Source organism: Xenopus laevis, chromosome 9_10S (assembly GCF_017654675.1).
Source record: "Xenopus laevis strain J_2021 chromosome 9_10S, Xenopus_laevis_v10.1, whole genome shotgun sequence".
Classification (NCBI taxonomy): Eukaryota; Metazoa; Chordata; class Amphibia; order Anura; family Pipidae; genus Xenopus; species Xenopus laevis.
In genome coordinates, this window is record NC_054388.1 from 15,053,439 (window position 1) to 15,079,758 (window position 26,320).

The 26,320-nt window shown below is 40.2% G+C and overlaps 1 protein-coding gene across 1 annotated transcript in view; it reads right to left on the bottom strand.

Moving 5' to 3' along the window:
- Positions 1-18,158, bottom strand: part of LOC108702638 — a 40,581-nt gene extending 22,423 nt beyond the window's left edge. The window contains 4 exon segments of the mRNA XM_018238245.2: positions 4,688-4,833; positions 5,178-5,281; positions 5,667-9,403; positions 18,064-18,158. Coding sequence (XP_018093734.2) covers positions 4,688-4,833; positions 5,178-5,281; positions 5,667-9,353 — 3,937 coding nt within the window. The 5' untranslated portion in view covers positions 9,354-9,403; positions 18,064-18,158.
- Positions 18,159-26,320: the final 8,162 nt, after the last annotated feature.

A 26,320-nucleotide genomic window follows, 5' to 3' on the forward strand; every position in this document is an offset into this window, starting at 1 on the left:
ATTGAGCAGAAGGTAAGGCGGAACATCAACAGTCTGATCTGAGGCAGTTAGTGAATCGGTGGTCCAGATGGGCTTTATAGAAAGATAGAACCCAGTAGGTTAGAAAAGCCTGGGATGGACACAAGGTTCTATTGCACAAGAGGTAAATTGGCACATCAATAGTCTAATCTGAGGCAGTGGGGAATGGGTGGTCCAGATGGGCTTTATAGAAGGGCATAACCCAGTTGGTAAGCAAACCCTGGGATGGACACAAGGTTCCGCACAGCAGGAGGTAAGGTGGAATATCAATAGTCTGATCTGAGGCAGTTAGGGAATGGGTGTTCCAGATGGGCTTTATAGAAAGATAGAACCCAGTAGGTGAGGCAACCCTGGGATGAACACAAGGCTCCCCAGAGCAGGAGGTAAGGTGGAACATCATTAGTCTGATCTGAGGCAGTTAGGGAATCGGTGATCCAGATGGGCTTTATAGAAGGATAGAACCCAGTAGGTTAGAAAAGCCTGAGATGGAAACAAGGCTCAGTTGAGCAGGAGGTAAGATGGCACATCAATAGTCTAATCTGAAGCAGTTAGGGAATGGGTGGTCCAGGTGGGCTTTATAGAAGGACAGAACCCAGTAGGTGAGGAAAGCCTGGGATGGACACAGGGCTTTCTTGAGCAAGAGATAAGGTGGACCATTAATAGTCTAATCTAAGGCTGGGGAACAGGCAGAGCAGATAGGCCAGAAACTAGACAGACATGGGGAATGTGACATAAGATATAGCATGAATTAGTCAGATTTAGTAACTGCAGAGCACCAGGCTCATGTCTGCAATCATATTCTATTTATTCTATGGATAAGAAATCATCCTCCATATTTCTTTTACGAGACCAGCTCATGTGTCATGCCTTTACCATCTGCACCTGTATTTGATCAATGGAACTCTTGGACATGAAAGAATAAGGATGATTATAAACAGAAGAATATGGGAATTTGTCTATAATAAAGGATGCTGGGAAACCTGTCAGCATTAAAGATTACCGAGAGGAAGGAAATCTGCATGGCACCCCCCTGGCAATGGGACCCAATAATGCAAACCATCTCTCTTGCTCTTCAGAGCTGTCGATGCAGACAATGTCTTGAGCAGTAACTGCCATTCCTTCTGGTTCCAATTTCCTTACTTCCAGAAAAGCAGGAAAATTATTGCTAACAGGTAATGAAAACAGAACAAGGCATTCTGAATTGTTTAAATCACCATTATAGTATAAAACTATCACGTTACTAATCCTGGGGTGTCCGTCTGTGGTGCTCCAGCTGCTGCAACTTCCACTCTTCCACTTGATGATAGTCTTCTCTGGGTATATTTGCCCCAAATTAGAAGTAAAAGGGAGGGCCCAGAGGAATATATATATATGTGTATGTATGTATGTATGTATGTATGTATGTATGTATGTATATATGTACATATATACAGTATATAGGCCATCTCACATAGAATTCATTATAATTAAATGATCTAAAATAACTTCTTTTTTCTCTGTAATAATGAAACAGTAGCTTGTACTTGATCCAAACTAAGATATGTCATCTTTATTGAAGGTAAAACCAGATTATTGGGTTTAATTACCCATTATCCGGAAGACCCCAAGTCCCGAGCGTTCTGGATAACAGGTCCCATACCTGTACAACAATGTCACTCTGTTTTTTGTACCCACACTACTCTTTTACAGTGGTAAAAACCTAAAACAGTGGCTGAAAACAGATCCCACTTTTTCATGACTCTGGAAAATGCATTCGCATGGATTGATACCAAACACTAAAACAAACAAAGTACTGTCTTGTATAAAAAAAGAACATAAACTCAAGGGTTCATCATAATTTTGCCTCTTTATAGGTTCCTGGTGAGGCCTCATCTGGAGTATGCAGTGCAGTTTTGGACTCCAGTCCTTATGAGGGATATAAATGAGCTGGAGAGAATGCAGAGACTAAGTGCAACTAAACTGGTTAGAGGGATGGAAGACTTAAATTATGAGAGTAGAATGTCATGGTTGGGGTTGTTTTTTCTGGAAAAAAGACGCTTGAGAGGGGGACCTGTTTACCCATGAAGAGGATCATCTCACCAGAGGCCCCCCTTCAGACCAGAGGAAAAAAACTTTAATTTGAAGCAGAGTAGGTTGTTCTTCACAGTGAGATTGGTCAATGCACTCCTGGATGATTTTGTGATGCTGATTCTGTTAATGTTTTTAAGAGTGGCTTGGGTTATTTCTTGGACAGACATAATATCAAAGGTTATTGTGATACTAAACTCTATAGTTAGTACTGTATATGTATGGGTATATATAATTTATGTCAAAGTATGGAGGGGTGTGTGTATGGATGCTGGGTTTTCATTTGGATGGGTTGAACTTGGTGGACTTTGGTATTTTTTCAACCCGATATAACTATGTAACGATTATAAGACTTGGGCTGTTTTCACTGCCATAAGGCTCCTATTAAAAAAACCAATAGGTGCCTTGTGTTTCAGGCATATATTGTTGCCTAGTTTACATTGTTACATTATGAGAGATAAGCCCATCTATATGGGGAGGGTGAGTTAGTGGCCATTAGAGGCCATTGTTAGTGCCGAATCGTCAGATACAGGTAGAATTCTATTGTTTATTCCCATATATCTACCTGTATATCTGACGATTCAGCTCTACACATGTGTATTGAAACGAACGATCTTTCTTGGAAAGATCTTTTCCAAGAAAGATCGTAATTGTTACGTCTATAGCCACCTTTAGGTCTTGTTATTCGACTCCATTGATTTTCTTCATTTTTTTGACATGATCAACTGAGCACCAGCTGAACTGGAAAGACAACTGACAAGTCAAAAAGACACTCCTAACAAAAGCCAAGATAGTGAGCTCCTGTGCACAATTTTGAAGGCTTGGACCATTACCGTTATAGGGCTGCTGAACCTTTAGGCTTGTGCAGTTCAGTATCTAAAATACAGCATTTCTAGCCATATTTATTTTTAGGCTTTAGTTCTCCTTCAAGACCTACTTGGATAAAATTCCAACCAGTGGCAGATATGATTTGGGCAGCTTGCCAGGCAGTGGCTAGAGTTGACTTAATAGCCTCATTTTCCAAAGCTAGAACATCTGTTAAAGATACACAAAAGGAACTAGAACAGGAAGTAACAAGATCCGAACAATTACCTACTGACGATCCGGTCCAGCAGTAATATTCTAGGTTCACAAATTCCCTCAGACAGCTCAATCAGCTATGGATAGACTTAGCTTAACATCTTTAATACACGTGTATCAGTTATTGGCTGTACCTTTGTACAGAATCTGTGTTTTTATTGCATATTTCCATTTATTGTACAGCTCTGCAGAATACTTTGGCATTTATAAATGCATGCCAGTAATAGTAATACTGAGCTAGTAAAATAGCTTTCCTAGCTAGAACCATACTACAGGTTTTCCTAAGGTGACCTCGTCACTAGGAAACTAACTAACAAACCCTCATGACATTATACTAAAATTTATGAAATATTCCTCTAGTTTATATACATTACTCCAATACATAACCATTTTATGATCTTAATACAATTTAATCTCCACTCCTCTCAAATTCACGAGCTGTGGTCTCTCCTTTCTCCAAATATAAAACAGCTGAAGGTATCTATGTCAGCCATTAGGTCCCCACAGCCAGATGGCTTTATAACTGAATGGTACAGCCTCTATATCTGTAAAGGTAGTCCCCAATGTATTATACATGCATGAGTATTTCTCCCTGCCTAAATCTTTCTCAGGAGTAAAGGTATCATTAGGCACTGCCAAATCTCCATCAGTTGCAAATTCACTGAACATTTATGTCGCTGACTAACTCAGAGTTAGAGAGCTGAAAAGCAGGAAGTAGTGTTCTGTTCTGTTATGTTAGACATCCAGTCACTCCAGCCTTTATACATAACATTTTTGGCTAACTACTGTATATTAGAATCATTTTTTATTTTGCGCAGCCTATCTATTTACCCAGTTTTTATATTTACACTGAACTGTTGAATATATATAAAGGCATGCAGGAGAAATGTTTACTCTATGCCATCAACAGTCTCTGGGTTTTCCTTGGACTACAAACTCAATTGGAGACTTCTCCAAAATACTAATTAATTGAGATAAGTCCCTATTTGCCGCATTAGATGATAGATCCAACTAAATATTTAGGTATTATTATTCATACAGCCCCACCAAGATTTCTCTCCTTAAACTTTAGTCAGCTTTTTTAAACGTCCATGGGCCCTGGACTGGTCTACTGTTTCTACACATGCAAGCAGGCAGCATTCATTTATGTAAAACAATATACCTTCCTAGATTCCTATACATTCTTAGTGATTCATCTTACATCCACAAATTAGTCCCATAAAGAATTAACTGCACTCAGTCAGACTTTGTCTGGGCAATTACATGAGATAAAATTAGCCAGGAACACTTTGTATGCCCTAACTGAACCCCTCAGCCTAGCTATGCCCAACTCCAAACTATATTCCCTTGCCTCCTAGTCCTTTCATGCACCTTCCACACTGAAAATCCTTCCTAAGAATTAGAATCCACTACTTTGTATAACTTCACTACACTTTGTAAGTTAAATTTAATAAAAACCCATTTGGTATGGACAATGTGTCCCTAATCCCACCGCAATAATAAAGATGCCTGGGAAGCCTACCTGTGTCCCAATGAGAAGGAAAACTGAACTTCTTCTGGTAGTGCAAGAGGCTTTGCTTTGTCACTTGATGTGAAAGAACATTTCTGCTTCTCCGCAGCTTAGTTGCTCCGAAAACTCTCCGTTTTCCCTGAGCAATAGCGCTGCCCCTGCACAGAATCAGGCACAATGTTTAGAATTGTTCAGAGATCTTTGCAATTTTCTCTAAGCAGACAGTAAGGCAGTCATTAATGTATGCCATCAATATGTATCTAAGAGAAACAATATTCCCATATTCTGGGCAAATAATTATTTACTGTACCATCTAAGGGAAAATAATACTGTTGCTCTCACCCAGGGTTAAGGGTTACATACAAGATGAAGTAATTACATGATTGGCTATACATAGACTGTACAACAAAACAGAAGCTTGCCTTGTGATTGGCTGTCTATTTGAAACTTACATCCAATCAACGCTTTGCTTGCTCTGGCCCTTTATGATTTAATAACAAACCTCTTCTTGTGCCTTATGTTTGCCAGTGTCTTCTTGTCCTTTTTGGCTCCGGTCTGGGATATATGAACCTCCTCCTTTATCCTGCTGTCCAGTTCCAAAGTTTCCTAGACAATGAAAAAGAACAGATTGTTAACTGATATTTTAACTGGAAAATAGAGTAAACAATAGTTTCAGAGTTCAACCTCTGTGTATTCTACTTGTGACCTAACATCAAAATTTGAATTAAATGGCAAATTTTCAACATGTGTATTTAGGGGTGTTTTGGATGTTTGCTAATTGCATTGTCTTTATGGATGTTTCTTTTAGGATAAACATGTGGAATGTATCTTTAAAGTCCAAAGGGCACCTCCAACGTTGATGCTTTTATTCACTGATTCTAGTCAGACATGTTGGAAAATTGCAGCAAACTATGTATGTGGTCATCAACCAAATACATTTAAGTGGTCCCCCTCAAATGATTCTGTGGCTCACCCCAGGACTTTTTCATACCTTTTGATTGCTTGAGGGTATAGACAGGAACAAATCCTGAAGTTCAGGATTTCCAGCCAGGTTTATATTAAAGTCTATATTGTTGTTGACATTATGCCTCACATCTATGGATGAAGTTAGGACAGATCCTGATTTCTTGTCCTTACACGTCTCACGTAAGGGGGAGTAGACTGAAGAACATGTCTTTTGCACTGCTGGAAGGGGGACAATTCTATTCAGGCAGCACCACGTAGATTTTGCCTCGGTGCTTAAAGATGAAAAGGTGACCATCGTAGATTGGATGTTGAATTTCCCTAAGGCCAAAGATATACCTGCTGTTTTCACTACAGGACATTGTTGAGTAGTTGCTGCACTGGCCTGAGGGTTCCAGGGGGTCTTAAAGGCAGTTGGGTCAGTAAAATGTAGCATGCTGCTTTGATCCTGGAAGGAGTTGGTAATAAAACTGAATGACATGTTGCCACCATTCTCTGACACCATTTCTTCTTTCAGAGCACAGTTTTTTTCAGTTGTTTTCAGTGATGTTGACATTTGTTCATCGCTTTCAATTCTAAGACACTGCAGTATCTGATCTGGGCAAGAAAGCTCAGAAGAGATTACAAATCCACCACTGTAGAAAGGTCTCTCAGGTACAGTATAGTCAGAGGTCACCCCCCTCTGCAATTTGCATATAGGATGCCCCTGTCCCTGGACACTACACCTCTTATCTTGTGGATAGTGGTTAAACACTGAAGAGGAACAGGAATGTACTTCATTCCAACTCCCTTGAGTAGAAACAGTTAATGAGATGGTTATGTTTGTCAGCTTGGTGGCTTCTCCGCTGTGGGAATCCTTCTCTGAGTCATCATCTGCAAGATATGAGTTGTCTCTGTTCTCCATCAACTGCATGGAACTCAAAACATCAGCTGGTTTTTCTCTTTCTTCAAAAAAAATAACATATCCATTACCAAGCTTCTCTTCAAGGGAAGAGGCAACTTGTGGCACAGTAGTGTGTAATTTGATTTGATAACTTGGAGAAAAGGCATTTTCTTTCTGTGTGGATAATGGCTCAGTAGACTGATAAATAGGTTTCCATGGAATGCTTGTTCCTACTTTCCCAGAGTGATCAGAACTTGTGTGTTCTTCCTTGAATTGCGAAGATGTAGAAGAGGATGAGATATTGTTATTGAATAACTGTCCTTCTATGGCTTCAGGTCCCCTATTCATATCAATGTCTTCAACATTTCTTTTAACATCAGTCGTTTCTGTTAATGATGGTAATGTGCATTTATCATTATTTTTGTATTTGGAACGAGAGGGAGTCTCTATGTTTATCCATTTGTTTGTTTTTGTGGTCGCCCTTTCTTTATGAGTTTCCACTTTAGGTTTTTTGTTTTTTGAAGGAGACTGTAAACAGTTAGGAATGTCCTCTGTCTTTGAAACACTGGCGACCTTGTCCATTTCATCATTAATCTTACTTAAAACCAGGTCCAAGTCAGAAGATGACGTTTCAGTTTGCTGGTTTCTCAGTGGATCATTTTCCAAGCCACAAAAAACATTTAGATGTAGAGCAGATGTAATGGATTTCATTCTAGTTTTTATTAAGTTTGGACCATCTTTGGAGGGATCTGGAGCACTTTGGATATCTTTACTGGATAGCTGATTTTCCGTTGTGTCCCCTGATGGGATTCCTGATGAACATTTGACCTGGGAGCTTAAATATGAATTGTTGGCAGCCAATCCTGAAGTTGAAATCCTTGGTTGTGAAGTGTGACACTCACCAGACTTCACTGCGGGAGCAAAATTCTGCAAATTCTCTTCATTGTTGAACACTTCCTCTGGTGCTGATGCAACTTGCTTTGGTTTCCTCATACCCTCATTTGTCTTTATTTTTTGGTAAAATTTTTTGAAAGTTTCATCTCCATACATTTGCCACTTTTCTTGAGAAAACATTTTTGCTTTCTTTTGAGATCCTTTTTTATTCATGGATTTACTATTAGAATTTGACCGATCACTAGCATTCGTCTTTTTATTCTTTATTTCTTCTGAATCACAAGGCTGGGGCTGTGGTATCTCATCTACAGCTGTTTGCCTAACAAGTCCTCGCGGATGGCTGCTTCAAAGGTCGACAGTACAGGACGCAGCTGTATTGGAGAGAAAGAGATTGGCAAAGCTTGCATCTGAAGGCTGCTTTTTGTGGCAGCTATGCCTGGTGATAAGAACATCGAATTTATCTGGTGGTACCCTTTGGCAATCTACATCTACAAATGGCAGAGAGTTACTGCGGGCCAAGTTCGTGCACTCTATAGTTGTGGAGAACTGAGTAGGAACAGAATGAAAAAAAAGAGGCTTATTTTTGTAGGGTGGAGTGACGATAGACTTGGCTGAGCATAACGATGCTTTCTTTCTGTTTGTATCAAAAGACTTGATGTCAAAGTGAAAGGAGTCTTTGAAAGTGTAAGGCATCGGGAGATCAATACTACCTTGTTTTGACAAAGCTGTCTTTCTTGGACGTACATTGTCCAGGTGTGTATCATCTACCACTGCTTCATTTTGTGAAATTAGCAAGGATATCCATTCCTCCAGTGACCTTTTCCCCATTTTATCACATTCTGTAGCAGAGGTGCTGGTACCTGTGCCGAGAAGGTTTTCAGTTTCAATGCTGCTCTCCGACAGACTATGAAGAGGACTACCTGTAAACATCTGTAGGTCGGCACTGTCTGAATGGGACAAATATCCAGAATCCGTGCTCTCACACTTGTTCAGTTTACGCTCAGAGGGACTGCTGTCTATTTGTTTATCCACAAGGGAATCCTGCTGTCTTTGCAGGTAAATCTGTTTAGTGGATGTGGGAGAACATTGATCCTTCAACATTCCTTTCTGGTTTGATGCAGTTGATAAGACAAATGCCAATGATTCTTGTTTGCTCTCCTCTTGTATTTTTCCACTGTTCATTTGAGAAGTCTGGACTGGAATGGTTGTTTCATTTCCTGATATTAGTGTATTAATGTGCTCCTTCATAGTGACCCTACTGTCTGCTGTATTGTTTTGTATTTCTTTGCCTATAGTATGGGATCCTAAGGGATATTTTTCAACCTGCTTAGCAGCTTTCTCATCTTGACAATGACCATAGTCGGACTCATAGCTCATTTTGGAATTATTTACATGGGACTGTGTCTTGCGGTGTTTGTACAGGTTGCTCTGCGTTTTAAATGAAATACCACAAGTGACACAGGGAAATGGCCTTTCTCCTGTATGTGATCGAATGTGCTTTTCCAGAACACTTGGTTTCAGGCAATCTCTCCCACAATGTGTACATATGTGTTTCCCTACATTCTTTGACTTGTTTAGAGAGGTTCCTGTGAGACTGGTTGAGCTGTTGGGTTCTAGAATTGGTAAAGTGTTCAAAATTTTCAGTGTGATGGTAGGGGCTGGGGACGTTTGGCTGATAGTTGGTGTATGTGGGTTTATTATCACAGACACATTAGAACTGTCCACTGGTAAACCTTGGCCACCAGTTGCCAACTGGAATGATGGCTGAATGCTCCCTTGATGAGCCAATTGACAAAGTGGAATAGTAAGAGCCTTTAGTAATATAGCTTGTGAGGATACCCCCTCATTTTCTGTGGGAGGTTTGGAAGAAATACCACTGGCAGCAGATAGGGGGCATGAGAGTTCCATTGACAAGACCGAGCTGCTTGACATTTCCATTTCGAGTGGTTCTCATCAAATACCCAGGTGGCTCTTATCAACAAGCTCCTCTGTTATAGAAAAAGAAAAGAATTGTAAAAACAAAAATCACTAACCTACAGTAGCATTACATTTATAACACTGCCTTGTTCTGATATCTCAGTTTATTTACCCAATATTACATTTTTGGAACATTTCAGAACACAACAGAGGGAGGCACAATTTAATGCCCACAAGCGCCAAAAGATACTCTCTACTCAGTTTCAGTATTTCCATTCCCATAAGTGGAAATCATTATGTAATATGGATCCTGAGAGACTAGGACTCTGAGCTTTTTTCTGACATTGCTATAGGAAATGTAGAGATGACAAAGATGAAACAATAATAATAATTGTAATTATATCATATTTTACCAATTAATTCACCTTAATTCGCAAGAAAAATAGTCCCCAGAAGTAAGACAGCCTGCTTTCAACCATCAGATTAAGCCTGTCTATGACAACTGGCCTCAAGTGAATTCAGGTGCTTGAATATAAATGGCATTCAGAAGAACTAAGCTGCCAACCGCCATCCACTGTTATTATCACTCTTACTCCCCCATGAAGCCACGTCAATATCAGGATCTAATTTGAGGATGCCACAAATACCATTGTAAATATCAAAGGCAAGAAGGGCAGGCTGGAATATTACATAGCATTGTATACGTCAAATTATACTTTGTTTTTATACGAGACATGAAAAGAAAAGAATGTTCTATTCCATGTAATTATCCATATTGAGGAGCAGTAAAGTGAATAAGAAACGCTTTCCAAGAAGTCAGTAAGGAAAGTGCCAGCCTATAAAATAAAAGGATAATAGTTGGCTCAGTTAAGGGATTAATGGTTTTTATGACGTACATGACTTATATGTAGCACAATAGAGATGGCAATAGAAGAATAAAGCTTTCATGTTATAATAAATAAATAAATAAACCAGATGGGATATATGGAAATGTGCTGCCAGTCTGTGTTACAATTCAAGGAACTGGAGTTTATTTAATCGACTGACGGAATCAAAACAGGAGATGGCCAGATCTTGACTTATACATATGTCTTTTTACGCAAGATTTGTAATCATGAGATCTGAAGCATCGATCAAAAGGCACAGCCTACTCTGTTGAGAAATTGCCATTCTCCCAGATGGAAGGTTGTTGCAGGGAACAATCTCTTGCCTGTTACTGCGCATATCAGGGGGAATGATGGGTTGGATGTAGATACAAAGCTCTCCAATAATATTATTCCTCTGTCTTCTTACTTCAATTGAAGAAATGAATTACACAAGGCAATATCCAGTCACCGCAGGTTCTCTGTTTTGCTGCCCACATTCCCATGGCCTCGCTCTGCTCTGTGTTTTGACTTACGATTTGGGATTTCATATTGGCGAATAAATAGTTCCACTTGGCTCGGCTGAATTAACAGTCTCTATTTAATGCGTTCCTGATGGAGATCCGTCCCCCACAGTATTGTGGTGTCTAGATAACAATCACACGTTAGATAAGATCTTTACAAGGCACATAAAAGCTACTTCGTGTCAAATATGAAGTCAGGCAAAATAGTTTAATTCATGTTTTTGTCTCATCGCTCAACGCAGCGAGAATGGAATCAAGTTATCCAAGCGTTACAGCAACTGTTTTCGACACTTAGAAAGATTAACTGGAGGAGGTCTGTGGAGCACCGTCTATCGGGAAATGTCTCCAAAGTTCAAAACTGCAGCAAAGGCCAAAGCACAGCCCTTTTCTGAAAAGACAATGGGGTATATTTATCAAAAATGCGTATTATCAAAGGGTGAAAGTGAAAATTCACCCTTTGATAAATACACCTTTAAAAAGCCGATACAAATTAATGGAGAAAGGCGGTTTTTAACTCTAGTGGACTGTGGTGATCTTTAATTTCACTCTTTGATAAAGATACCCCAATGTCATTCATTCTTCCATCAAAGGTATTCCATTGCACTAAACACAATTCAGCAGGAACAGCCCCCTAAGTTTGCATATAGACTGTACAGAAAGAGATACCATAAAACTGTGGCCGCATAGGTATTCCCCTGTACTGAGCACAATTCAGCAGGAACAGCCCCTAAGTTTGCTCATAGTCTGTACAGAGAAATCCCATAAAACTACGGCAGCATAGGTATTCCTCTGTACTAAGCACAATTCAGCAGGAACAGCCCCTAAGTTTGCTCATAGTCTGTACAGAGAAATCCCATAAAACTATGGCAGCATAGGTATTCCCCTGTACTAAGCACAATTCAGCAGGAACAGCCCCTAAGTTTGCTCATATTCTGTACAGAGAGATCCCATAAAACTATGGCAGCATAGGTATTCCCCTGTACTAAGCACAATTCAGCAGGAACAGCCCCTAAGTTTTCTCATAGTCTGTACAGAGAGATATCATAAAACTTTGGCCATATAGGTATTTCTTGGTTCTAAGCACAATTCAGCAGGAACAGTTCCCTGTGTTTGTTCATAGTCTGTACAGAGAGATAACATAAAACTATGGCAGCATAGGTATTCCACTGTACTAAGCACAATTCAGCAGGAACAGTCCCCTAAGTTTGCTCATAGTCTGTACAGAGAGATACCATAAAACTATGGCCATATAGGTATTTCTCTGTTCTAAGCACAATTCAGCAGGAACAGTCCCCTACTGTATATTTACTCATAGCCTGTACAGAGAGATACCATAAAATGGTGCCAAATATATAAAGTGATACTTAAACATTTTTGATTATAAGGATAATTGATTAGACAGATGAATTGCTTTAGCTTTATTCATATCACCAAATTCAGGCTTTGTATGATTGCAAGTATTATTCACAGAGCAGGGCACATATCCTTCAACCCACCCTTTCTCCACAGATCTTATAATCTAGGGATGCTGTTGTTATGGTAAAACAAACACAACTTTAAGTATTAGTTAGATGATGTAAAGAGGCACATTTTTAAATGAACAGTAACACCAACAAATTGAAACTGGTTTAGAGTAATTAAAATATAATGTACAGTTGCTCTACACTGGTGAAATGGGTGTGTTTTCTACAGACACTCTACTATAGTTTATATAAACAAGTTGCTGTGCAGCCATTCAAAGCTGAAAAGGGAGAAAGGCACAGTTTAAATAGCAGATAACAAATAAGCTCTGTAGTATACAATGGGATTCTACATGGCTTATCTGTTATCTACTGTGTATCCTGTGCTTCAATGACTGCCCCCATGGCTACACAACCTCTTATTTATATATACAATAGCAATGTTTCTGAAGCAAACACACAGGTTTTAACAATGCGCAGCAGTAGTTCATATATTTTTATTACCTTAAAACACTTTTCATTTTTGGATGTTACTTTTCCTTTAAGTATCAACAAACTTGAAATCCCGTGCTTTGCCTATCATCTGTCAAACATTGCAGATATCAGTGAAATAATGGTAGAAAGAGGAAAACAAACCCAGTGACTTCTCTGTATCTGTATCCTCTCTCTCTGGCTCTCACAGGCAAACTCTATCTGTCAGGATTAAGACCCACCTGCCCTTCCAAGTCATTTCATAATTCACATATTTTCAGCACTTCATTCATTAGTCTGCACATCTAAACATTTGCTTTGCAATAATCCTTATCTTCTTTCGGCTGTCTGTGGGATAGTATTAAAGGGTTATAGGTTATACAACACACATTATTATAACTCTATCATTCTTTCCAAAGAAACCGTCTAATGTTTGGGGGCCTGGATAAATACCTGCATATATATAATTCATTGTGGGCTATTATACTGCATTGTCTGATGAAGAAAAGATTCATTTGAATGACGTTTTTTTTTTTCAAACTTTGGTTGGACAAGAAAGGGAAATCAAATTCTTTTGTACTTTACGTTTTTAACTGGCCATTAACAAATACCCGTAACCATCAGTCCCCTCCTTGGAAGACTACTTTACATGGACACCTACATTGCATGACTCTCTAATTCTCTAAAGAGGCTTCACTTCATGCCACTTCGTTAGGTGCAAATTCGCTACCACTACACTAATTCGCTAAAATATGAAGTTGCGTCTCTGCAGCCGAACACTGGCGAGGTTTCGCTTTCGTTAATTCATCAGCGCAAGCATTTAATAGCGAATTTTTGCTAACATTTGTTTCTGCCTAGCGAAGTTTTGTTAGTACACTTATGCTCAGGTCAATTTGAATAGGGCAGGTACATATAAGTCATATATATGTCTTTATTAGAGATGTTGGTGCAAATCTAATAACAAATGTCCAAGGCAGCAAAATAAAGACAAAATAGATCTTTTAATGCCCTAAACATGAGCCCACCCCAAAACAAATGTGGCATACCCCTCAAATGGTAAAAAAAAATGTTAATTATTTTTTTTTAATAGCTACAACTTTTAAGGGTTTAAAATATGAAAAATTGGCAGCGCTTTATATAATTTTTATGACTTTTCGGCATACAGGATATGATGTCACTGACGTAAGATTGAGTAGGACGTAGCTTCATCTTATCAGTTCACCAGGTCTAAGCTGGCGAAGGAAACTCTGGTGAAAGAGGTAACGTTATGTAAAATTTGCGCTTTAGTGAATTTGCGGAGTAGCGATTGTTTGCCTGATCAAAAATTCACTTGGTCAGCAATATACTCTAACGATAGCGAATTGTCCTCTAATTGGCGATCTCCCTGCGGATGGTATTTCTGGAAAATATTTACTAGCGACGGCCACTTCGCCCTTTAGTAAATCTGCCCCTAGGAGTGCAAAGAATTGCACCAACACTTGTAACTTGAAAGTGCCTGCCCCGTCCCCCCAAAAAAAATCTTTGGGGGGGCCTAATGTAGGAACTAGGGATGCACCGAATCCACTATTTTGGATTCGGCCGAACCCCCGAATCTTTTGGCAAAGATTTGGCCAAATAGCGAACCAAGTGCATATGCAAATTAGGGGTGGCAAGGGGTAAACATTTTTTACTTCCTTGTTTTCTGACAATAAGTCATGCAATTTCCCTCCCCACCCCTACTTTGCATATGTAAATTAGGTTTCAGTTTTAGTTCGGTCAGGCAGAAGGATTCGGCCGGATCCGAATTCTGCTGAAAAAGGCCGAATCCTGGATTCGGTGCATCCCTAATAGGAACCTCTAGACCTATTACTATTTATGTCCCAGCTGCTGCTAGTTTGCAGTTGGAGGTGAAATTTAAGGTAGGAGAGGTATGGGCCTGCTGTATTGTAGTTACACCACCAGGCCTGGACTGGGAGTCAAAATAGGCCCTGCCATTCTAAGTACACAGAGGCCCAAACAGCCCTCTACCAGCCCAAACATCCCCCTACCAGCCCACTATATGGTAACTTTCTATTGAACCATACAGCAGCCCCTCTGGCATTTGCCAGAACCCACAGATTGCCAGTCCGGGCCTGTACACCACTGATCAACAGGAACTCCTTGATCTGAATGAGGTGCAAGCTATGGAGGTTCTGTGGGATTTCCATTCTAGAAGAGGAAGCGGCTAAATCAATTTCCCTATCACAATACATTATTCTGACCATATGCCTGGGATAAGAATGTTGACCCACAAGGGTTGGATAATTCATCACTTACAGCTTTCTGCTTACAGGAGATCTTCAGATGCATGCGCCCCAAATAGGGACAGAGGGGGATGTGGGCAGCCAGGGACATGGGGGCCCCATTAATACTCCAAACCACAGTAACTTAGTTTCAGATCCAGGTCTAACACATATTTCTCAGTGCTGATTTGTCTTGGGGACAATATTCTGTGTTATATGAAAGAAAACCTTCTCTTATAATATGGGTTAGAACCCAAAATCAGGTCCCATGCTGAATCCTTAAAATAATGAAAGCTATAATTACATTAGTCTTAACTTTAAACAGACACATGTTGGGGTGTAATTAGCGTTCTTGTGAATGTTTAGCACTGCTCGCAATGTAATATAATTTGCTGGCGATTATTACATCGCTCTTTTGGGGCAAATTTACTAAAGGGCGAATTTTCACCTTGGAAGGCTCCGCCACACTTTGTACAACTTGAGACGTGAGACATTAAGGGACAGATTTACTAAAGGGCGAAGTGGGAAATGCTAGCAACAATTCGCTCGTATTACAGCCCGCAGGGACATTGCCATTTTACTAACGGGCGCAGGCGCCAATTCGCTCATGAAAGAGGCTGGCACTAGCAGTCATTCGCACTCTATCGCCAGGTGAATTTTCGCTCTGGCTAATGAACGTAACTGTACAAATTCATTAAAATGTTGAGTTTAATGAGCGTTACCTCTTTTGCCACACTTGCCTTCGCCAGCTCAGACCAGGAGAAGTGCAATGGAGTAGCTAGATCTTCCTCAATCTTCTATCACTTACATTATATTCTGTGAGCCGAAAATGCATCAAAAGTTCAAAAAAAACTGGCGACTTTTTGTCGCCACCCCCATACATTTACCAACATATGGAACATTAACTTTACAGTGGGCTCATATGTAGGGCATTAAAATAACTCTATTGTCTTTATATATATATATATATATATATATATATATATATATATATATATATATATATATATATATATATATATATATATATATATATATATATATATATATATATATATATATAGTTCCCTGGACATGTGGTTTAACAGTGGAAATGTAAAGTATTTGAACCAACATTGACAATCAAGACATAAATTTCCCGCCCTATGCAAATTCACCTGAGCGCAAGATCACTAGCGAATTTCCGCTAGGCAGAATCATCTTTGCTTTGAAATGCTTGCATTACCAAAATACTGCTAAAAAGATGCCAGCATTCGGTGCCCAGGACGAAACTCTGCATTTAATGAATTAGCATTGTCTGAGCGCATTTGCGCCTGGCGAAGTGTTGCGCTGGGTGCAAAATAGACGTTTTTAGTAAATTGGTGATGGCCCTTTGAATTACCATTTTGGCAAATTTTTGCTTGCGACGGCCACTTCGCCCTTTAGTAAATCTGCTCTATAATAACTAAGCAAAGGTTATTGTTAACAGTTTCTTATATATTTTGACGCAAAAAAAACGCTCTGCCGTTGCAAAATAATTACATACACTAAGAATATTTACAATAGGCATTTGTTCACAAACATTTAGAGGACGTCGTTGAGGTCTGTAATCAATCAAAAAGGATGCAGCCGTGGTCGCTAACGTTTGTAAAGGTGTTTTGTGCTAACGAAATATATTACATTCCCCCATAACACTTTTCTAAAAATGACATCTAATATTGTTGTTTGTGCCCAGCATAACATACATAAATAACAATAAGTGTGACAATATAGGGGCTCCATCCCATGTACTGTACAGAAGGAATGATCTGAGCCCAAAAAACGATACCCTTGAAATGAGTGCACAACCGGATAATATAATAAAAATAAGAGAATGTTATATCTATAGGAAGTATCCACTGTGATTTCTGTAACACCAACAGATAATGTTCTAGAATCTAAGAGAAACCATTTTAATTACAAACCATCAACCAAAGATCATTAAACAATGCACCTCTGCTGCACCCTGAAATATCAACAGAGGAAATGATTCAGAACTCAAAAACATTTTATTTTATCCTAATTATGGTAATACTGTAACTGCACCTCTTGCCTAATATATTATCTGTGCCTATATATTATACAGTTATATTATGTGCATATATGATATGGGGGTTACACTGTGACAGTGGTTGGAGGAAAGATGGGGATATATCTGTGCCTATATATTATACAGTTACATTATGTGCATATATGATATGGGGGTTACACTGTGACAGTGGTTGGGGGAAAGATGGGGGTATATCTGTGCCTATATATTATACAGTTACATTATGTGCATATATGATATGGGGGTTACACTGGGACAGTGGTTGGGGAAAGATGGGGGTATATCTGTGCCTATATATTATACAGTTACATTATGTGCATATATGATATGGGGGTTACACTGTGACAGTGGTTGGGGAAAGATGGGGGTATATCTGTGCCTATATATTATACAGTTACATTATGTGCATATATGATATGGGGGTTACACTGTGACAGTGGTTGGAGGAAAGATGGGGGTATATCTGTGCCTATATATTATACAGTTACATTATGTGCATATATGATATGGGGGTTACACTGTGACAGTGGTTGGGGGAAAGATGGGGGTATATCTGTGCCTATATATTATACAGTTACATTATGTGCATATATGATATGGGGGTTACAGTGTGACAGTGGTTGGAGGAAAGATGGGGGTATATCTGTGCCTATATATTATACCGTTACATTATGTGCATATATGATATGGGGGTTACACTGTGACAGTGGTTGGAGGAAAGATGGGGGTATATCTGTGCCTATATATTATACCGTTACATTATGTGCATATATGATATGGGGGTTACACTGTTCCAGTGCCCAACAAAACCTGGAAGTAGACTCTACTGTGAAATTCCATATTTCCTACTTAATAAGTCCCATTACCACACATTGCTGGAAACAATTATCTGTATTAAAAATATTGAAACATTTGTTGTTCTGCACTGAGTAGATCTGTCCCAGCATTGCTTTTTCATCAGTATTAGATGAGTCATTAAGAGACAGAATTATTGGGAGGCTGAGCCAAGACCTTTTGGAGGGTTGCTTCCCACATGGCACTAGCCTACAGGGAAAGATGTCTAGCTGGAGGTCATTGTACTCACCGAGGCCTCTGCTGAATGAATATGGAGCTTTAACATCTTGTGCCTGAGCGGAGCTGGATTGGCACATGCCCGAAACACAGAAGTTTTTTCATTTCCTGCTTAGAACAAAATACAAAAATAGTTTTGATAAGTTTCATGCATAGTAAAATTCTCTCTCCTTGCACCTCTGAGAGACCAGAATACATGTCACTAACCAGTGCAAGATGCCCCCGGAAAGCCTCTTTTTATCGGTGCAGCTGGCCCGGACCAATAATTCGGCAAAGGAATATACAGTTGAAAGCAGAGGCCTTCGAAAGGGGAAGTTGTGAGACATGAAACAGAATTTCAGCTTTTGCAACATGCAAAGAGACTAGCAGGGCGCTTAGTGGGTTAACCCCTTACTGCTCATAGAAAAATTTGAGGAAGGGCATGCAAGGTCACCCCTGCACCAGCTCTCTCCTCTCCTAAACTTTATACCAGTGAGATTGGGCCATATCCTTCCTTTCTATGGCAGTACTAGGCCTCAATCATTTCCTATCACAATGGAAGTGCAAATATTACTTTTGAGATACTTATTATTCCTCCAAACCAACCCCTAAGGCCCATACTGCAAGTGGTGTATTCTCCACTAATCACTATACACTGACAGACACGTTTCTGCAACAAAATCTGCCTCATCTGTACACTGTGCCTAGAAATGTGCATTGATGTCAGGGCGATAGGAATAGGGGGTAGAGGCTTGGTGTGACACAACCCTTACACTAGTCTCTAATCTCTATTCAAATTTAGCTGAAATAAGAAACCTCTCCATATACATCCTGAACTCCCACCCTATTGCTCCTCCTTTTGACCCATAAAGCCCTTACCTCTAACTCCTCCTATTGCACTATATAATCATTCCCTTTAAAGCCTCCTACTGCTCCATATAATCCTCACTATAACTCCTCCTATTGCTCCATATAACCCGAACTATAACTCCTCCTATTGCTCCATATAACCCGAACTATAACTCCTCCTATTGCTCCATATAACCCGAACTATAATTCCTACTATTGCTCTAAATAACACTTCCCCCTAACTCCTCCTATTGCTCAATATAAACATCGCTATAACGCCTCCTACTGTTATTATTAACATGTATTTATATAGCTGTTCCATATAAACTTCCCTTTAACACCTCCTATTGCTCCATATAACCCTCCCTATACCACCTCCTATTGATCCATATAACCCTCCCTATAACTCCTTCCATCTCCCTATATAACTTCTCCTCTGACTCCTCCTATTGTTCCATATACCTTCTCCATCTAATCCCTCCTATTGATCTGACTATGAAGATTTTCATTCATCCATGTCATGGTATATCTAGTATAGGTAAATCTAAAAACAACTGGACTTGCTGAGTAATCAATGAAGACGTTTCACTACTCATCCGAGCATCTTCTTCAGTTCAACTTGGTGTGGGAAGTGTGTTAGGATTATCCAATGTGTCAAGCAACAAGATAGCAAGGTCCAAATCTTGGATAAAGAAGACCGCTGGTTTGAACGAGGCGTGAAAGAGGCGATTCATGTCAAGGTGGAGAAACCATCCCTGAACAGAGGCGGGGGCCTTCGACACACCTGTCTGCTACATACAATGCTGTTCTCACATCTGTACCCCGGCGGTTTCAGAACACTTCACATGTCCATTCATGCAACTCTCACAAGTAACACCTCTTTCTAGGAGTTGCATGACACATTGGATAATCCTATCACAGTAACTACACAGAATCTACAGCTCTGTGAATTTCTTCAGTTGTCACCTCTTTGCAGCGTTACAATGTGCCATTGTGATTGGATTAGTGGAAGAGTTTATATGCCGAGAACTTCCCACACCAGTCAGTTGAACTGAAGAAGCTGCTCGGATGAGTAGTGAAATGTCTTCATTGATTACTCAGCAAGTCCAGTTGTTTTTAGATTTACCTATACTAGATACTCCTATTGATCCGTTACCATCTTGCTATAACTCCTATTGTTCGATATAACTCCTCCCATTGATCCATATAACTCGTCCCTCTAACCCCTTCTATTGATCCATATAACTCCTCCTTACAAATGCTTCTACAACTCATATAACTTTCCCTATTCCATATACCTCCTCAAATTGTGATATATAACTCCTCCTTCTAACTCCTCCCTCTTACCCCTCCTATTGTTCCATATACCTCCTCTCTATAACTCCTCCTATTGTTTCATGTAACTCCTCCCTCCAACCTCCATATAATGCCTCCTATTGCTCTATATCACTCCTCCTATTAATAATATAACTCCTCTCTCTACCCCCCTATTAATCCATATAACTCCTTCTATTGGTATAAATAACTCCTCCCTCTAACTCCTCCTATTGTCCATATAACACATCCTATTGCTCTATATAACTCCTCCCTCTAACCCCTCCTATTGATCCATATACAGTAACTCCTCCCTATAATTTCATATAACTCCTCCCTCTAAACCCCCCTATTGTTCCATATACGTTCTCCCTATAACTCCTCCTATTCCTCCATATAGCAGCTCCCTCCAACTCCTCCTATTGCACCTATAACTCCTCCTTTTGATACCCCAGCTGTCACCCTCTATTGAGCTTGATGCTGCACTTACTGGCTTGTATGTTGGTGGGGAAATAGAGTGCAACAAGTCGCCGCTGCCCTTATCCCTGAGAGTCTGTGAGACTGCTGGTGTTTTTGTTTCATCAGAGCAGTCAGAAGCCTAAACGTGAGAGTGTGACAAGCAGTGTGTGTGTGTGGGGGGGGGGTATGTACACTTTACAAGTAACTGACTCACAACACTGAGTGCAAAACGCATCTGTGGAAAACAGAAAGGGGTGAGTCAGAATTCTGCCTCTGATTACTAGTATTAGTAACTCCTGTTCTTGTGCATTCAGCCTCATCCTTCCCTTTCTCTATGACAATACTGGGAAGCAAGTGATACAAACATTGCACAGTTACTCTCTGCTGTTCTACTTGCTCACTAATAACAAGTTCGATTTTTACTCCATCAGCAAGGAAAGTGACAACCTGCCAATGCTTTACATTTAAGCTACGGGGAAAATTGTTGCCTAGCAACATGCTATTCCCATCGTTCTACTTAACCTGGTCTTGTGCTGGCAGGAAAAGGGTTAAAGTTATGACATAGACTTTGGAAAAAAGAACATGTAAACCCAAAAATAACACATTGCATTATTTGAGAAATAGCAACATTGTATTCATTATGACACATTTTACAGTTATTTGTAGTTATTTCTCAATGCAAAACTGCCATAGTTTTATGGGATCTCTCTGTACAAGCTATGAGCAAACTTATGGGCTGTTCCTGCTGAATTGTGCTTAGTATAGGGGAATACCTATGCTGCTATAGTTTTATGGGATCTCTCTGTACAGACTGAGCAAACTTAGGGGACTGTTCCTGCTGAATTGTGCTTAGTACAGGGGAATACCTATGCTGCCATAGTTTTATGGGATCTCTCTGTACAGACTATGAGCAAACTTAGGGGACTGTTCCTGCTGAATTGTGCTTAGTACAGGGGAATACCTATGCTGCCATAGTTTTATGGTGTCTCTCTGTACAGACTATAAGCAAACCTATGGGCTGTTCCTGCTGAATTGTGCTTAGTATAGGGGAATACCTATGCTGCTATAGTTTTATGGTATCTTTGTGTACAGGCTATGAGCAAACTTAGGGGGCTGTTCCCACTGATTTGTGCTTAGTACAGGGAATACCTATGCTGCTATAGTTTTATGGGATCTCTCTGTACAGGCTATGAGCAAACTTAGGGACTGTTCCTGCTGAATTGTGCTTAGTACAGGGAATACCTATGCTGCCATAGTTTTATGGGATCTCTCTGTACAGGCTATGAGCAAACTTAGGGGACTGTTCCTGCTGAATTGTGGTCAGTACAGAGGAATACCAATGCAGCCATAGTTTAAGGCTGCACTCCATGCAAGTGTTTTGGTGAGAAGATAATCAGACTGATAGGGGAGGGGTTTGGGAAGCAGAAGGTGCATTACAGAAACAAGGAACAGACAATGGCCAAAGGAGCTGTAAAAAGTTGGTATTTTACATTTATTCCCTAATATCCCCATTAGATTCATGTAATGACAGATGTAGAGACCCCATGGTTTAGTATTGGGCCTGTTAAGTTAAGCCACCACTAGAGGGCAGTGGGTGACATTATAAGTAGGGAAGTGAATAGGGGTTCTAGGTCTTTTTCCCCTGGGCGCCTCCCAGGGAGGTACTCTAGGGCCAGGGCTCTGGTTCCTAAAAGATCAGGATCAGATAGTGTTAGGAGTAAATTCATGTCATAGTCACTCTAGGAGTGAGAAGTGAGTCAGGGTATGTAGTGAGCAGCCATCGCTCCAACGAGGAGGAATAGTGGGGTTAGGACCCAGTGGCATTTGGGCAACTAGCTTAGGGAGTTTTCTAAGGGTGAGTTGAGGACTAGATAGGGTGCCAAGATCCAAGACCCCAGGCAAGGGTGAGCTGAGGACCACATCGAGGACCAAGATACAAGACCCCAAGGAAAATCCTAATAGCTAGGACTGCCCACTGAGGGATAAATTAACCAGTGAGAGAGGGTGATTACCAACAAGGGTTGCAATGTGTTGATTGATCTATACCTGCCGATGTACCCTACATCGGGATTTGTTTGTTCCCCCAGGAGGGTCTGTGGCATATTTGGTCTTTCTGCTATCTTTTTCAATAAACCAGTTGACGTTTGATTGCACAGCAACAGTGTTGGACTGAATTTCTACTGCATTGATCTACACCAGGTACCGAGAGTTGCAGGGAGTTGCACAGGTACACTGGGGGTCCAGGGCACACTACAAGCAGTTTTAGCCTGGTCACACATTGCCTTAATACACAGCAAAAGTACACTCAAGTGTGTGCTACACAGGGATGAAAGCTAAGTGCCCAAGGAGGCGACACAAGCAATTCTCAGTTATACCCAGAAAGTGGTGGTGCCATGTGACATGCTGTGTGTGTCTGTCAAGTCCAGGCACCCCAATCCTGACTATCCCTGATTATCTATCCCCTTCCACTTGTGCCACTTGTCTCTTAAACCTAATCTCCAAAAATGTATTTCCCACCTTTCCTCCTTTCCTTCCACTACCACAAAAGCTTTAGATTTATCTCTCATTCCAAAAGACAGCTCGTAGAGTTCAAATGACGCAGCCACTTGGTTTCATAACATGTTTATGAGATGTGGATTTAAAGGGAAAAAAAGACTTTTGCAAGAAACAGAATTCCATACATTTATGAGCATATTTATTAAAGAAGGGGCAAGGTGCACATCTACAGTTAGGCCCATAAATATTTGCCAAGTCTTTAGAATTGTTGACAAACATAAAACATAACACCGCAGAAACTGTGCTGCAAGGTTTTTTTATTCACAACATGTTTCGAGCTAAAGTGTCTCTTTCTCAAGTGAACACTTTAGATGTTTTTTCAAGTTCAATCTCGCCTTTCTATTCTTGGTGCTTATGAGTGGCTTGCACCTTGCAGTGCACCCTCTGTATTTACTTTCATGCAGTCTTCTCTTTATGGTAGACTTGGATATCGATACTCTACCTCCTGGAGAGTGTTGTTCACTTATTTGGCTGTTGTGAAGGGGCTTCTCTTCACCATGGAAATGATTCTGAGATCATTCACCACTGTTGTGGGATGGGTTTTTCTGTTTTTGCAGCTTAAGGATGACTTGTTTCACCTGCATGGAGAGCCCCTTTGACCGCATGTTGCTTGTTCACAGCAAACTCTACCACATACAAGCCCCCCCCCCCCCCTCAAATCAACTCCAGGGCTTTTATCTGCTTCATTAATAATGGCATAACGAAGGAATTGCTCAAACCTGCCCATCAAATAGCCTTTGAGTCAGTGTCCAATTACTTTTGAGCCCCTGGTTCAATTACTTTTGAGCCCCTGAAATGAAGTGATTGTGTTAGAAACTAGTTCCTCACATTTTTATGCAATCTTTTTGTTACATAGTTACATAGTTACATAGTTAAATTGGGCTGAAAAAAGACAAAGTCCATCAAGTTCAACCCCTCCAAATGAAAACCCAGCATCCATACACACACCCCTCCCTACTTTTAATTAAATTCTATATACCCATACCTATACTAACTATAGAGCTTAGTATCACAATAGCCTTTGATATTATGTCTGTCCAAAAAATCATCCAAGTCCCTCTTATAGTCATTAACTGAATCAGCATCACAACATCACCCGGCAGTGCATTCCACAACCTCACTGTCCTGACTGTGAAGAACCCCCTAGGTTGCTTCAAATGAAAGTTCTTTTCTTCTAGTCCAAAGGGGTGATCCACTTTATGGGTAAAAAGGCCCCCTGCTATTTGTCTATAATGTCCTCTAATGTACTTGTAAAGTGTAATCATGTCCCCTCGCAAGTGCCTTTTTTCCAGAGAAAACAACTCCAACCTTGACAGTCTACCCTCATAATTTAAGTCTTCCCTCCCTCTAACCAATTTAGTTGCACTTAGTCTCTGCACTCTCTCCAGCTCATTTATATCCCTCTTAAGGACTGGAGTCCAAAATTGCACTGCATACTCCAGATGAGGCCTCACCAGGGACCTATAAAGAGGCAAAATTATGTTTTCATCCCTTGAGTTAATGCCCTTTTTTATGCAAGACAGAACTTTATTTGCTTTAGTAGCCACAGAATGACACTGCCCAGAATTAGACAACTTGTTATCTACAAAAAAAACCAAGATCCTTCTCATTTAAGAAAACTCCCAACACACTGCCATTTAGTGTATAACTTAGTGTATTTTTGCCAAAGTGCATAACCTGCATTTATCAACACTGAACCTCATTTTCCAGTTTGCTGCCCAGTTTTCCAATTTAGACAAATCACTGTGCAAAGTGGCAGCATCCTGCATGGAACCTATAGTTCTGCACAATTTAGTGTCATCTGCAAAAATAGAAACAGTATTTTCAATGCCCACCTCCAGGTCATTAATAAACAAGTTGAAAAGCAAAGGACCTAGTACAGAGCCCTGCGGTACTCCACTAACAACACTGGTCCAATTAGAAAATGTTCCATTTACCACCACTCTTTGTAGTCTATCTTTTAGCCAGTTCTGTATCCAGGTACAAATACTATGTTCCAGGCCAACATTCCTTAATTTAACCAGTAACCTTTTGTGTGGCACAGTATCAAATTCTTTAGCAAAGTCTAAATCACATCCACTGCCATCCCAAAATCGAGTTCCCTGCTTACATTCTCATAAAAAGAAATTAAGTTAGTCTGGCAAGATCTATTACGCATAAAACCATGCATACTAAACTCATAGTATTATGATTTGCTATGAAGTCCAGTATCTTATCCTTTATTAACCCTTCGAAAAGCTTTCCTACCACTGACGTCAGACTAACTGGCCTATAGTTTTGAGGCTGAGAACGGGATCCTTTTTTGAATAGAGGCACCACATAAGCAATTCTCCAGTCTCTCTGCACTATGCCAGATCTCAATGAATCCTGAAAAATTAAGTAAAGAGGTTTGGCAATCACAGAGCTAAGATCGCTAATTACCCTGGGACAGGGCTGGACTGAGAGTCAAAATAGGCCCTGGCATTTCAGGTACAAAGAGGCCCAATCAGCCTACACAGAGGCCCAAACAGACCCCACCAGCCCACTAAATAGTGACTTTCTATGGCACTTTATAGCAGCCCCTCTGGCATTTGCCAGAACCCACAGATTGCCAGTCCGGGCCTGCCCTGGGATGAATACCATCTGGCCCTGGACCTTTGTTAATCTTAACATGTTCTAGTCTCTTTTAAACCCACTGAATTAAAGATGAAAGTCTGCAGTTCAACTGCATCTGAGTTGTTTTATTTAAAATTCATTGTGGTAATGTACAGAACCAAAATTAGAAAAAAGTTGTCTCTGTCCAAATATTTATGGGCCTAACTGTAAATGGAGTCAATATCTGGCAAGGGAAAGCAGGCAAACATTAAGTGCAATCCACCATTTTATTGCACTTTGCACTGTGCCTGCATTAGGCACACTGTATTCATGTTGCATCCAGCACCCATTGTTCACTTTTGGGTCCCTTTAAGCCTGGACAGATTCTATAATATCATGGCACCATTTAATATCTATGTTCTGATTTAAGAGAAATGAGGCACCTACCTTGATTCATGGCAAAGAATCACTGTTGTGCACACTTGGTAACTTTGAATGGAGCCTTCCTAGTAAGGGGATAATAACAAGTTACACTGCAC